Consider the following 15,174-nt stretch of genomic DNA (forward strand, 5'->3'; position numbering starts at 1 on the left):
CAGCACTTTGGGACCATTTGCTCAGATATCCTCTGCCCTCACTAACTGCACAAACAAATTGGAAACCTGTGACAGCCGAAATCCGAATCAAAGTAATCCGTCCACTTTTTAAAGCGAACTTAATAAAGAATATGTGTGAGGTATATACTTATGGTGAAAAAAATAAGAAAGCACAACAGTGCCTATACTTCCTCAGGAAACTAAGGAAGTTTGGCATGTCCACATTAACCCTTACCAACTTGTACAGATGCACCATAGAAAGCATCCTATCTGGCTGCATCACAGCCTGGTATGGCAACTGCTCGGCCCAGGACCGCAAGAAACTTCAGAGAGTCGTGAACACCGCCCAGTCCATCACACGAACCTGCCTCCCATCCATTGACTCCATCTACACCTCCCGCTGCCTGGGGAAAGCGGGCAGCATAATCAAAGATCCCTCCCACCCGGCTTACTCACTCTTCCAACTTCTTCCATCGGGCAGGAGCTACAGAAGTCTGAGAACATGCACGAACAGACTCAAAAACAGCTTCTTCTCCACTGTCATCAGACTCCTAAATGACCCTCTTATGGACTGACCTCATTAACACTACACCCTGTATGCTTCATCCGATGCCAGTGCTTATGTAGTTACATTGTATATGTTGTGTTGCCCTATTATGTATTTTCTTTTATTCCCTTTTCTTCTCATGTACTTAATGATCTGTTGAGCTGCTCGCAGAAAAATACTTTTCACTGTACCTCGGTACACGTGACAATAAACAAATCCAATCCAATCCAATCCAAACAGTAATTTTATTCTGAATGGAAGTAGTTGTGGGAAAACCAGAGGGATTTGAATTATAGGTTCAAAGACATTAAAAGGCAGAAGCACAGATAGGTATGTAAAAAAGCAGGTAGAAATATTGCAAGGTACAGAATATAAAAGCTAGGAGGTTAACAGCATGTCTATGTAAAACCTGAATAAGACCTCAGTTAGTGTAAGTTCAGTTTTAGTTCAGTGAGATTCGCGAGAATGCTGTTTGATATAGAATAAATCTAAAACAATTAGACGAAATGAGGAAATCAAACGCGGTGCTTTCATCATTAGGGAAAAGCAGATTACAGGATAATAGAACTAAATTGTTTAAAATTGTGGACGGAATGAGCTGGACTAAGAGTAATAGTCATTGAGGCGTCTAGAACAAGAGGGCCTAGATATGAGAATAAATGGAAGAGAGTTAGGCGAGGGGGGGAAGGACAAGCATCTTCTCACAGAGAACTCACTTCCGGAGCTGGTGGTTGAGGTAGAAACTGTCAGTGTTTAAGATTAGATTAGCTAAATGGATGAAATAAAATGGGATAAAAGGATGGGGCATCATGGCAGGTAAAGATGATTATAATGTTTTCTCATAGGAACATAGGAATGAGGAGCAGAAGTCGGCAATTCCGCCCCTCGAGCCGGCTCCGCAATTCAATCAGATCCTGGCTGATCTCTTCCTGGTCTCAAATCCACCTCCCCACCTGTTCCCCATATCCCTTTAACCCATAAAAAAAATCAGACCTGATGGAATTTTTGTACTTGAGAAGATCAAGTATACCATGAGGGGGTTGATGCAATGATTGTACTCGAGGTGGTATCCTTCAGTTGCCTGGACAACAGAGCAAGGCCAACAGCGTGGGTTCAATTACTGGCTGAGGTTATTCACGAAAGCCCCACCTTCTCAACCTTGCCCCTCGCCAGTGGTGTGGTGACCCTCAGGTTAAATCACCACCAGTTGCCTCTCATGTGGAAGGCAGACGCTGACATGAACTGGTTGGGACAAATGGCTAATATGCATGTTGCACCTTTAACATGTTGCCCAGTCAACCTAACACTTCAATCAGGACAGTGACATCCTGGTCAATTGATCATGGAACAACCCTCCAAGCATTTGATATGATTATACTTTGGGTGGAAGGGCAAAAACAGAATTGACAAAATGCATAACAACTTTCATAGAATTTACAGTGCAGAAGGAGGCCATTCGGCCCATCGCGTCTGCACCGGCTCTTGGAAAGAGCACCCTACCCAAGGTCCACACCTCCACCCTATCCCCATAACCCAGTAACCCCACCCAACACTAAGGGCAATTTTGGACACTAAGGGCAATTTATCATGGCCAATCTACCTAACCCGCACATCTTTGGACTGTGGGAGGAAACCGGAGCACCCGGAGGAAACCAACGCACACACGGGGAGGATGTGCAGACTCCGCACAGACAGTGACCCAAGCCGGAATCGAACCTGGGACCCTGGAGCTGTGAAGCAATTGTGCTGTCCACAATGCTACCGTGCTGCCCTGCACTACTTGTGCTGCTAGTGCCTCTTAAAGTTGGTGTGAAGTATAAATAACAGCACAGACCAGTTGGGCCAATAGGTCTGTTTCTTGTGCATTAAATTCTATCTAATCAATGCGACCAGAGAACAGAAAAGCAACCGAAACAGAGCAATATGCTTTGCACGGTGGGGAGGAGAGATAGCAAAGTAAATCTATTTCTCTTTGTTGAGTAAGAATTTGCCTGAATGGGTTAGTGTACACGTTAGTTTTTGAAAGGTATGTAAACACGAGTGATTTTCAACATACTCCACGGCCGATTCTCCGCTATCCGGCGGGGCGGACGGTACCGGCGCCGAGGAGTGGCATGCCTGGAAGGTGCGGAATCCTCAACACCTTCAGGGGCTAGGCCGGCGCCGCACCAACTGGCGCTGAAGGGCCTCCGCGGGCCGGCGCGAGTTGGCACGTGCGCAGGAGCGGCAGCGTGTTCTGGCATCATTTCAGCGTATGCGCAGGGGGGTTCTTCTCCACGCCGCCCATGGTGGACCGTTACAGCGGCCGGCGCGGAGGAAAAGAGTGCCCCCACGGCACAGGCCCGCCCGCAGATTGGTGGGCCCCGATTGTGGGCCAGGCCACCGCGGGGGCGCCCCCCGGGGCCAGATCCCCCCGCGCTCCCCCGAGGACTCCGCAGGCCGTAAGGACCTTGTCTGGTTTACGCCGGCGGGACTGGTTGAAAACGGGCGGCCACTCGGCCCATCGCGGAGCGGTGAATCGGCGGGGGAGCCACTGCCAACGGCCCCCGACCGGCGCGACACGATTCCTGCCCCCGCTGAAAAAATGGCGCCGGAGAATCCAACAGCCGGCGTCGGGGCGGTATTCACGCCGCCCCCAGGCGATTCTCCGACCCAGCGGGGGATCGGAGAATCCCGCCCCACGTTCCAAATGTTTTGTCCACTATTGGGCTATGGCAGCTTATGAACCAACTGAATGATGTTTTGGCCCGTGTTAAATTGGCTCATTGTTGGAATAAGTAAAGAGGCATGCTTAAGATATGGAGATCACAAAGGAGTTTCATTGTTGTGTTCCTGGATTATCATAGATTATCATCGAATTTACAATGCAGAAGGAGGCCATTCGGCTCATCGAGTCTGCACCAGCTCTTGGAAAGAGCACCCTACCCAAGGTCAACACCTCCACCCTATCCCCACAACCCAGTAACCCCACCCAACACTAAGGGCAATTTTGGACAATAAGGGCAATTTAGCATGGCCAATCCACCTAACCTGCACATCTTTGGACTGTGGGAAGAAACCGGAGCACCCGGAGGAAACCCACGCAGACACGGGGAGGATTTGCAGACTCCGCACAGACAGTGACCCAAGCCGAAATCGAACCTGGGACCCTGGAGCTGTGAAGCAATTGTGCTATCCACAATGCGACCGTGCTGGATCCTGCTACTGTGTTAGTAAAACATAAGCAGCGAGAGTAGGGCTTTGGTAGAAAAGCAGGAACCAAACTGATTCCTCCCGGAGTCGGGAGGTCATGTTGCAGCTGTACAGAACCCTGTACGGCCGCATTTGGAGTATTGCGTACAGTTCTGGTCACCGCATTATAGGAAGGACGTGGCGGCTTTGGAGTGGGTGCAGAGGAGATTTACCAGGATGTTGCCTGGTATGGAGGGAAAATCTTATGAGGAAAGGCTGATGGACTTGAGGTTGTTTTCGTTGGAGAGAAGAAGGTTAAGAGGAGACTTAATAGAGGCATACAAAATGATCAGGGGGTTAGATAGGGTGGACAGTGAGAGCCTTCTCCCGCGGATGGATATGGCTGGCACGAGGGGACATAACTTTAAACTGAGGGGTAATAGATATAGGACAGAGGTCAGAGGTAGGTTCTTTACGCAAAGAGTAGTGAGGCCGTGGAATGCCCTACCTGCTACAGTAGTGAACTCGCCAACATTGAGGGCATTAAAAAATTTATTGGATAAACATATGGGGCGAAATTCTCCTACCCGCCCCGCCACATTTCTGCGCCGACCGGCCGGCGGGAGTCTCCGTAACACCGGCCGGTCAATGGGGTTTCCCATTGTGGGGCAGCCCCACGCCGTCGGGAAACCCCCGAGCGCCGGCAGAACGGAGACTCCCGCCGGCGGAGAATGACGCCCATGGATGATAATGGCATAGTGTAGGTTAGCTGGCTTTTGTTTCGGTGCAACATCGTGGGCCGAAGGGCCTGTACTGCGCTGTATTGTTCTATGTTCTATGATCCCGAGCAGATAGCTGCAGCAGAACCAAATTCTTAACAAGCAGGATAAATGCAATTTGTTGTAGGGTGGGGTGAATAGGAGACCTACAGTCGCAAAGGAGAGTGTGTAGAAGATAAAGCCACAAAACGGCAAAGAGTATTTTGGGTATTATAAGGAGAGCTCAAGGGAAAGGAGACAATTTGAAATTTGCACAGGACAGCGATTAAGTCACCATTAGAAGACTGTGTACAGTTTTGGATACCATTGATAGAATCGACATTTGAACCAAAGTCCACTGGCGGTAAAAATTAAATAAGATGGCTCAAGGGTGAAAAATGATCGCGACAAGATAGTGAAACTGTTTCCATTGGAGCGGAGATGACCAAGAAGATTTAATAGATTTTTTACATTTATGAAGCGATTTGATTAAAATATGCAAGGCTATTTTCCTCTGTTTGGGAATCAGTTGTGACTAGTCGGCAGTTTGATGGTCACTAAAAAAGTGCAAAGAAAGGTTAGAAACTACACAGCAAATTATTAGAGAATTAAATGCTTGGCGACAGGGAATAGTTGAGGCAGTCAAGGAATGAACAGTTAAACATTTGGAGCAGATACAGGACAAAGGGGAGAGAGCAGGGTTTGGGATTAGTTTTGATCGTTTTAGCAAAAGCTGGCACAGGCACACTAGGCTATTTCAGTAAATGTCTATGGTCCTATCATGAGATTGAGTGCCCTGGATGGAAAACAAACCGTACAGAATTTCTTCATGACAAAAGGCAGCAAGTGTTTGTCGGCTGGGGTAGGTTCAACAAGTGTAGAAACCCATCACTGTTAAAAATGGAGATATATCTCATGAAGAAATATCATTTCTCTTTTTATTTCATACAAAGAGTGCGCGCTCTTCCCCAATAGAGTGTCACCCCACTATCCTAGGTAACTGAGGTACAGGAAAGAAAGAGGCGAGACCAAGAGGCTCAAACATGTGCGTAAGGATCAATGAGAAGATGGCACCTTATCAGCAGGGAAGACAGATAAAACCTATCTATCGATTGGGTCATTTGCTGGTAAGGTTAATGTGTGTGGAAGTGTCTGAGTCCAGAGTCCACCAATTGTCAACCTCAGGACTGTATTCTGCATGGCTTGGCTTTGACTAAAGAGTGTCTTTCCCAAAGGATTTCAGTATTAGTACCATTGAGAGGAAACTGCTGGCCGTGCACAATGAAACTGCCACTATAGCCCCTGAAGAAGTGGGGCCCTTTAAAGGGAGAGAAGATCCGCGATGATGGAGGAGGAAAAGAAACTTTTATGCCTCATAGTGGACTCGAATTACAGATAAGGGAATGTTCCCTAGGGAAATGGTGATCGGGGGATAGCCCAAGAGGCTCTATGCGTACCCCATGCCCAAGACCGTATTTTTCCCACATTAGCTCAGACAGCATGTGAATTAATCTATGCTAAGGACACAGTTATACTTGCACATACACTGAACAGACAAGGATGTTGCAGGGATCGAGTCCTTTTGAGCTTCTCTCAAAGGGCAAAGTGACAGGGGCATTACCAAATGGCCACATCACCTATCTTGCTTGCAGAAAATCGATACCTTTGCAGGGCAGGCGAGGCTGGCGCAGCACGACGGTCTTGATTGGCAGCAGCTGGTGATGAGATCGGCGATGCCAGCAGGTTAGTGACAGCAGGCGGATTGGCTGAAGCAACAGGCATAGCAGCATAGGCAGGGCTGGCCACTGCTGAAGCTGGCTGAACGTGCTCAGTAGGTGTGCTAATCCAAATTACAGAAGGAAAAACAAATCATTACAAACAAGCCTCGATGCCGAACAGATCAAGTCGATCCAATTACAGAACGAACACCAGCAGGATTTTGCACAGCCAACATCTTGGAAACCACAACAACACCAAACAGCCAATGGGTCCTGGGCCTGTAGGAGAGGCAATTTTACAGGTACAATTAGAACAGAATAGTTGTTGAGCTAGGTTGTCATTTTGGAGGTGAAAATACCATGGATACCAGAATGGATATCTCATCCCCAGTAAAAAGGATAAGCCAGTGAATATTTTGATTTTTTTTTGTGAGGGCAGTTTTGGTTCTGTAAAACTGTGAGGAGATACCGAGTTTCACACCTCTGATGTAGCCACTCCCTTCTCCTGTTGCTAGCAATGGTTAAAGTATCACATCAGCGTACCAACACTGAGCAAAGCAAAGTGAGCTGAATGCTGCTATGGCCAATTTCTAATCAGCCTGGTAAGATAGTTCCACCCCTACAGACAGACAATGGATTCAATATTCGATAGGAGAAGAACTGGGACAGTAGTTACAATGGAAGATTTAGTAAAGAGCACAGTTTGGTCGGAGGAAAAAAAGCCCCCGGAAAGAACTGTACAAGATCTAATGGAGGATGTATGCAGTCTGATGAGCACATTTTATACACACGTCACCAAAAGCTGCAATCAAGTCATGAAGCCACTATAAAAACACTTACAATAGAAGCAAAATGCTGCAGATGCTGGAAATGGAAAATAAAAACAGAAAATTCTCGAACAACCCAGCAGGTTTGGCAGCGTCTGTGAAAGGTCATACTGATTCGAAATATTAATTTGGTTTCTCTCCCCACAGATGCTGCCAGATCTGCTGAGTTGTTCCAGCATTTTCTGTTTTTATTTTATATTAAAATACTTACACTGGGTTCAAGCTGGGAAAAAAAACTAAATTGTTTGACAAAACACTCTCCGAGTGTGTTTTAAGAGGTCTTAAATGGAATTCATTGGGTAAGCGTCACCAGTGCATAGCTCCCAGCTTGGTCCCTCCCACTCTGAGACTGGTAGGAGTAACATTTACCACAGTGTGTTACTCCTGGCTACGCTACTCCCAAACACCACATGCGAGATCAGGATTGTGTTCTAACTGTGGGCAGTTATCTGGTATTACAATCTGGTGAATTTCAGTGCTATTCTATTGGGCTTTTATTTCTCCAAGATTTAAAGGAATCACTGCTTTTCACAAAATAGGGAACCCGAATCCCAGAATTTTCCATGAACAGTAATTTCAGTCAAAGATGGAAAAGGTTTTGGATTGATCCTCGATCACACAGACAGTCCGTTTAATTAAAGGGATTATTTATCAGAAGCAAAGAATTTCCCCTCCCCAATATTCCAAAACAATTTATATGGTAGCCTGTTCAGTTCAATATAAAGTCAGTGGAGTTTATTGTCAACTTGGAAATGGAAATAAATATCTTCAACAGGTGGACAGTCTGTAAAATTAGTTTTGTACTCGGGTGTCAAGTTGGAAATCCACAAAATATCTCAGCGTATGCCAGACCCAGGCAGGGCAATTCTCACCTAAACAAGTGCAACTAAGTCAAAACACATCAGTAGAACACCTTATAACTGAATAGTAGAGAGCATGGAATGGGAAGAGGTCACAAAGTCTACTCCCACACAGTACAGTATTTGTTCTGTTACCACCAGGAATAAAACCATACCCACCTTATTCCACCCAAGAAATGCCCTGCTAAAATTTATTCATCTGCACAGCGATTGAAACTCAGTCCAATGGATTTCCAGCATCGCTATGATATAGTTAAAGAGTAACTTGAGAGTCCGGGTTCTGGATTCTTGATGTTGAAGCAAATGTCCATACTGCACGGTTTCGGATGGGTAACAAAAAACATAGTTGGGAGCTTTGTCTGAAACACTATATATGATTTGGATTCTGCTGGATAGACCAAACAACTGATAAGATACACAAATAAGACCAACTGTCTAGCTGCCATTGTTGTGGATTAGATGGATTGGCGGCGATGGGATTATGGGGATAGGTTGGGTGAGTGGGCCTAAGTAGAGTGCTCTTTCAGAGGGTTGGTGCAGATTTGATGGGCCGAATGGCCTCCTTCTGCACTGTAGGGATTCTATGGTTCTATTCTATCGACAGGAGTGTCTCAGTTCCACTAACAGCTGGAACCAATAACTGACAGGACACACAGCACACAACACAAATGGAAACTGCCCAGTCTCTACCATCTCATATGTATCTCAGCCATTGGGCTGATAGATTTGCGCCATTAATTGCATATGGCTGCTTAGAATCATCACAAATACTAGATACTATGTAACACCAAAGGAAGCACAGAGGAGGCATTCTCTGGCATGCACCTGTACACCCAAAAGCAGTGGTGCTCAGAGTAATGAAGGAATGCAGAAGACCAATGTGTGTTTGGTGAGGGTAATCTGGGCCACTTGGTCAAAGATAGTGGCATTTAATGTTCAGTCCCTTGAAATAGGTGCGTCCAATAAGTCCAAAAGCACAATATAATCCACATTATTTCATATTAATCATTGGCATTAGCACAGGACCTTTCAATTGAGTTGGATGATCAGCCATGATCGTGTTGAATGGCGGAGCAGGCTCGAAGGGCCAAAAGGCCCCCTCCTGCTCCTATCTTCTATGTATCTATGTAATAGTCCTGTATCAATATCCAGGGAATTAGAGAAAAGAGAAAAAAAGAATCACAAGAACATAAACGTCTAGGGTTGCAAAACATCATTGGCCTAAAACTTTTCCTTTTAATACCACACTCTCTCATCCCAGGATTAAAGGCATTTAAAGATATCTAAAATGGACTGATTATTCCAGATATTTATCACTGTATAGTCCATATTCTAAACTCATTTTCTAATACCATCACTATCTTGTTGAAATCTTTGAACATTGTGTAATTTACCAAGATTTCCCCCTGATCAATTTCTTTAGACTGTAAAGCTCATAATTATTTTAATCATCTCCTCACATCTCTTATATGTAAAAAAAAAATCATGTTTCTCTCTTGCACTCTTTCCTGTACTTGTGTATCACTCTGCTGTCACAACTGCACTCCAAGTAAGTCTGCTCAGGGCTTTTCCCTCTTTGGATTCAGCTATGTTCCACCATGGTGTCCATGTAACCCAGAATATTTACCTTACAACATTGCTCCACTGTGGGACTCCATTCAACACTTCCGGCCCAACCACGCAATGATTCGTCAGCTTCGATTTACTCTGAATACTTGGTGCATTTCGACCCATTTCCTTTGCCGACTGTTTGAACATAGACATTGCGCTAGATTCTCCGGTCCCCCAGCCAAGTGTTTCCCAGTGGGCGCCGCTCGTCAATGGGAATTCCCAATTAAGCCACCTACACCGCTGGGAAACCCGCGGGCGGGGGTGCACTGCCGCGGGACCAGAGAATCCCGATGGATGGAGAATTCCCGCCATTGTCTTGTATAAAATATATTCACACAGTCTCATTTGGAGCCCTGTCTTATTTCTTATCCTTCACTTCAGTACTGCACTTTGCCTGCATTCCCTTGTCTTTCTGCTGAATTAGAAGCTTTTAATTTGTAACTTTGTGAAACCTGCTGAAAGCTCAAGAAAGAGAGGAAAGTGTCCTATGTACAGTAAAATCAAACCCAATCATCAAGAATGTGTTTGCATCTTGCTGCACATTGTTGAGCACAGTGTAAATTCTCCCGCACCCGAGAGAATTGCTTCGTCCCACATGTCCTCAAAATCTAATAAAGTTCATGTTATGATTTTCGCCTTCTCGAATCATTTATCATGCTATTGTTTGACAGGAAATACATCAGCAGGTTTTCTCATCCCAACAACATTGCAGTCAGAAGGTCAGGACGTGACAGTTCACTTTCCAGAAAATCAGAGGGAGACACCGAGGCTGCACCCACGGCAGCTCAGGAACAGGTTAGTGAAGACGGGAGAAGAAATTGGTTCCCAATTTGAGAGGGGAGAGAAAAAAAGTCGAAGAAAGGAAATCAGTAACAGCACAATATCCCACCCCCTTTTCACAAATATAAGAGTCCACCGATTGGGAATTGTACTTCCAGGCTGAAGATGATTTTAAAAATTGAGTTCACAAGGTATCACTGGAAGTGCAATGTGTGGAGTCTGGCTGGAAAACTATATCAGAGCTTGATATAATGCCGTTCATTGTCAAACAGGCCGGCATTTTGCATTGCTTCATGTATTCAGTAAATCTACAATGGGTGAGACACCACAAGGCTAAACAACATCAGTGGACCTTTAAGCCAGCAAATGTGGATGCTTTGAGCAACAGCTGAGAGAATTGCACTTCAACTCCTCCCCCCCACAAAAAAAATCATAAACTACTTTACAGCAGTATTAATAAGATGTAATTTGCAAATCAGATGTTGTTCATATCTGTCCTGTAAAAATCCTTTTACACATCATTGTGCATTTGAACCTCAGTGACCATAATCACTGATAATCAATGACCAGTCTGCAATAAAACAGACAATGAGTAGAGAGAGAGAGACAGAGAAAGACGGGCAGCGTAGAGAGAAAGAGAGCAACACATACACACAGGAAGATAGAGAGAAACACAGACACAAACACACACATGGACAGGTAGGGAGAGAAAGAGACAGACAGAGAGACACACACACGCACAGAAAGTGACACACAGACGCAGACTGAGAACAAGAGGGGCAGACAGAGGCAGAGAGGGACACACACTCAGAAAGCGATACAGAGAGAGAGCCACACGCACATACATGCGATAGAGGGGGAGAGAGAGACACACACACAGATAAAGAGAGAGAGAGAGCACACACATTACCTGGTCTCAGCAGTTTCCAACCTGTGCTCCATTGAGCTACCAAAGGTGAGGGAGAGTGGGTGAAGAGAAAGGCAGCAATGAAACCGGAATTATAGTTAAAAAGAAAATGTGAAGTGAGAAGCGAGTAAACAATCACAGCAGGAACATAACAATTTAAAATAACAAAACAATAAAAAGGCTCCTACAAAATAAGAACCTACATGCTGATAAAATATGGAATAATTCTTCAAACACTCCTGATCCATTCCAGAATTTAACAATCCATTTCTCTACTCCCTATGACTGGGCCTTGGGAACAGAAGGGTGTATTGTGAGCGATAGAAGGATATGGGGAAAAAAATGGTGACTGTCCTAGCTAATAGATTGAATCGGCTAGATGAACATGATGGTTATTAATAAAATGGAGATAGGCAAATGCCACTGGACTCCAATAACTCATCGACAGGTTTAATGTGCCAGGGAGCCGGTTAAGCCCATGACTGGATGGCCAGGCTATGACTACAACAAAAAGATATCAAAGGGAGAATTCTCCTCACCACTGCACCGGCACTTCCCAATAGCTGGTTAGAGAGCAGTGTTTGGTGGAGCCATGGGATCAGTTAATCCACCGAAATGGAGAGCAGCCTGAGAGGCTGATGGAGAAGCTGGAGTTTCACTAATCCCCGCTACGGTTACAGCAACTGTTTCATCTCCTGAACGGGTTTTTTTTGTCCGGAGCAAACTCTTTTGGTCTCCCATTATATATCAGCACTGATGCTGGATCAGATTGCCGTGTGCAGATACCGGTGTTGTCGGAATAGTACTAATGGGAGCAAATTCCAGGGGAGTTCTTGGAAATCATAACTGGCTGGAATCCAGTGATATAGAGTAGAGTCAAAGCACCTCCGCTCTGGGAAGTTCAATGCCAGGTTTGCCCCATTTTGCAAAGTACAAGAGCCAGCAGACGAGGCAAAGCATGGGTGACAGGTGGCTTTTGAAATTTGTAAGAACCCCCAAAGATGCACTTCCACATCATTTGATGTATAGATTGTACAGAAATACTTTGTTTTAAAATAAAATCATTTGATATCCGTTTTATAATGGAGATTTGAGAGCTCACTCAAAAATAGTTTGCAGGACGGCACGTGGCACAATGGTTAGCATTGCTGCCTACGGCGCTGAGGACCCGGGTTCGAATCCCGGCTCTGGGTCACTGTCTGTGTGGAGCTTGCATGTTCTCCCCCTTGTCTGCGTGGGTTTCACCCCCACAACCCAAAGATGTGCAGGGTAGGTGGATTGGCCACGCTAAACTGCCCCTTAATTGGAAAGAAATAATAATTGGGTACTCTAAATTTATTTTTAAAAAATAGCAGTTTGCCAGTTTTAAATCAGTCGGTCAGCACCAAGACCCGGTATATAGATCATTCGCAAGATGCATCAAAGTACGATATGAATGTGTTTCATCGACTTAGCTCGCAATTGCCAATGAGATGCGTTTCAATCCATGGAGAACAATTCAAAGAAAACTGGTGAATCAAAATAAAATAAGTGAACTTGTGCACGGGTGCTGAGTGAATTACAATTCCATGCAACCCACCAAACACATGATTAGTTGACACATAAAAAACACACTCACCATAAGTGATATTTTAGGCTGATTTTATTTTGGTGGTGATGACATTTATTGAAAAAAAAAATCAACAGCCAAGACAGGCATCGTGGTGTCAGCGATTCTTCAGGCTTCAAGCAGCATTAGGCCTTTGGCTCACTATCTACCAATCCCCCCCCCCCCCCCCCACCCCATTGCTAAGGTCAACTACATGGACATGTGTAGGAAAGTGACAAGTGAAAGTGGCTGGGTGTTAATGTTGGGAACGTGGAGTGAAGTGTTTTTAAAGTGATAAGCAACAATTTTCTGTAAAGGTACAACCAGGATGGAAAACAAAAGGCTGTTGCTAGAATTTCAGTTGGCGACCAATGGTGGCAAGAAGGCACCTCAAATTGTTCCTCTGGAGACCCATGGGAGATAACCTGGGCTCAGGCTGCACCACAAGCTGAGCAATTATGACCCGATGGCTCTCTCCGTTTCCTTCAAATTGAATGAATTTCGGTTGGGATTTAATACAATAACCATTTCTCTTTTTGCCCGCTTTGTGGTGCAGCCCAAGAAAAGGTTATACCCCATTATTTTGAAGCGGGTTTTCAAGAACTGACGGATTAAAAATAACAGCGAGAAACAGTGTTTAGGCCCCAACGCCAAGAGTTTCACCATCACAATGGTCCAGAATGGAATGAAAAATTTGGAAAAGCTTACCAATTTCTTGCAACAGCCTAAAAGGAACATAGACATAGCCAGATAGAAGACAGGACAACTCTACACAAAGAGACAATGCCAGTTACTACGGTGACTGAAATGAACAAACTATGACAATCTGCTCGGAGCACACCGAAGGTTTTAAAGATTCCTGGACAAACAGAAATCCTGCTCATGTACACTGAACTGGTCATCTGAACAGATGAGACACCAAACAGAACAAACTAATTGGATATTTCACATATTTAAACTGTATTTTAATCCCTTTTATCATGTTAATTTCCAAGCAATGAGCTTGCTTTAAACATGTTATACATGGGTAAAGCATTCATGGGAAACAAACTATGGTTAAATGACTGGTTAGTTTGGATTTGAAATAACCGAGTAGAACAAATGTAAGAAGGTGATAGATGTGTCAGAGAACCAAAGGGTTCTATGGCCGCCATTCACAAAACACAACTGTGGTTAAAAACTGTAACTGATCTTCTCAATAATCGGCAGTAACCTACTGGGTGAAGGCACTGCGAGGATCAATACTAGGCCAAACATAACATAGAATATAGAACATACAGTGCAGAAGGAGCCCATTTGGCCCATCGAGTCTTCACCGACCCACTTAAGCCCTCAATTCCACCCTATCCCCATAACCCAATAACCCCTCCTTACCTTTTTGGTCACTAAGGGCAATTTATCATGTCCAATCCACTTAACCTGCATGGCTTTGGACTGTGGGAGGAAACCGGAGCACCCGGAGGAAACCCACGCAGACACGGGGAGAACGTGCAGACTTCGCACAGACAGTGACACAGCGGGGAATCGAACCTGGGACATTGGCGCTGTGAAGGCACAGTGCTATCCACTTGTGCTACCGTGCTGCCCCTGAGAAGGTCTCAGGTCAGCATTTGTGGAGTTAGCTGATCAAATGCAGGTCAGCCATTGGGTATTTACAAAGGAACCAATCTCAAGGGAGGGAGAGAAAAATTAAGACCAGGAGGGTATATGCTCCTGATTACTTCCAATAGCGCTGGCTGTCAATAGTGGGGAATGAAGGATCAGACTAGACTGATGCCAACAGTAATCAATTAGGTTATACATGAAAAATATCCTTAGGGACGAGGAACTGGAGGATGATCCATATCTTGTGCAAGGGCACTAAACTCCACATCTTACTTCCCAAAGTGGGAATTAATGACCAGGAGCACAAATTTACTGATACATGGGCTAATTGAAGCTGCAAGGCAATGGGATACAGTACCAACTGCAGGACTGTACCAACTAGGGGAAAACATCCTTTATCATATATTTACCAACACTGATTATGGAGCACATTGAAGCTTGTCACATATTCTGGAGATTTTCAGACTGACACTGAAATTTGCTTATCAATGTCATCCTCACGGCGCCGAGGTCCCAGTTTCGATCGTGGCTCTGGGTCACTGTGTGTGGAGTTTGCGCATTCTCCCCGTGTTTGCGTGGGTTTCGCCCCCACCACCAAAAGATGTGCAGGGTAGGTAGATTAGCCACGCTAAGTTGCCCCTTAATTGGAAAAAATAAATCCCCCATGCCCAAAAGCAAGGGGCAATCAAATTTAAAAAAAAAAAATCTATGTCATCATTGATTTGTGTTACAAACGTTAGAACTCTTGAGATGAAGGAGTTGGTTGTGTTTTGTGGTTGGCATATGGAGATGCAGTATCTCT

At 45.0% G+C, this 15,174-nt stretch overlaps 1 protein-coding gene across 1 annotated transcript in view; it reads right to left on the reverse strand.

Annotated features, from left to right (window-relative positions):
* ldb3a (LIM domain binding 3a) overlaps positions 1 to 15,174 on the reverse strand; it is a 214,160-nt gene that overhangs the window by 55,619 nt on the left and 143,367 nt on the right. Inside the window, exon 12 of the mRNA XM_072491352.1 lies at positions 6,140 to 6,316. Coding sequence (XP_072347453.1) covers positions 6,140 to 6,316 — 177 coding nt within the window. The remainder of the gene's footprint in view (positions 1 to 6,139; positions 6,317 to 15,174) is intronic.

The sequence above is a fragment of the Scyliorhinus torazame genome, chromosome 28, assembly GCF_047496885.1.
Source record: "Scyliorhinus torazame isolate Kashiwa2021f chromosome 28, sScyTor2.1, whole genome shotgun sequence".
Taxonomy (NCBI): domain Eukaryota; kingdom Metazoa; phylum Chordata; class Chondrichthyes; order Carcharhiniformes; family Scyliorhinidae; genus Scyliorhinus; species Scyliorhinus torazame.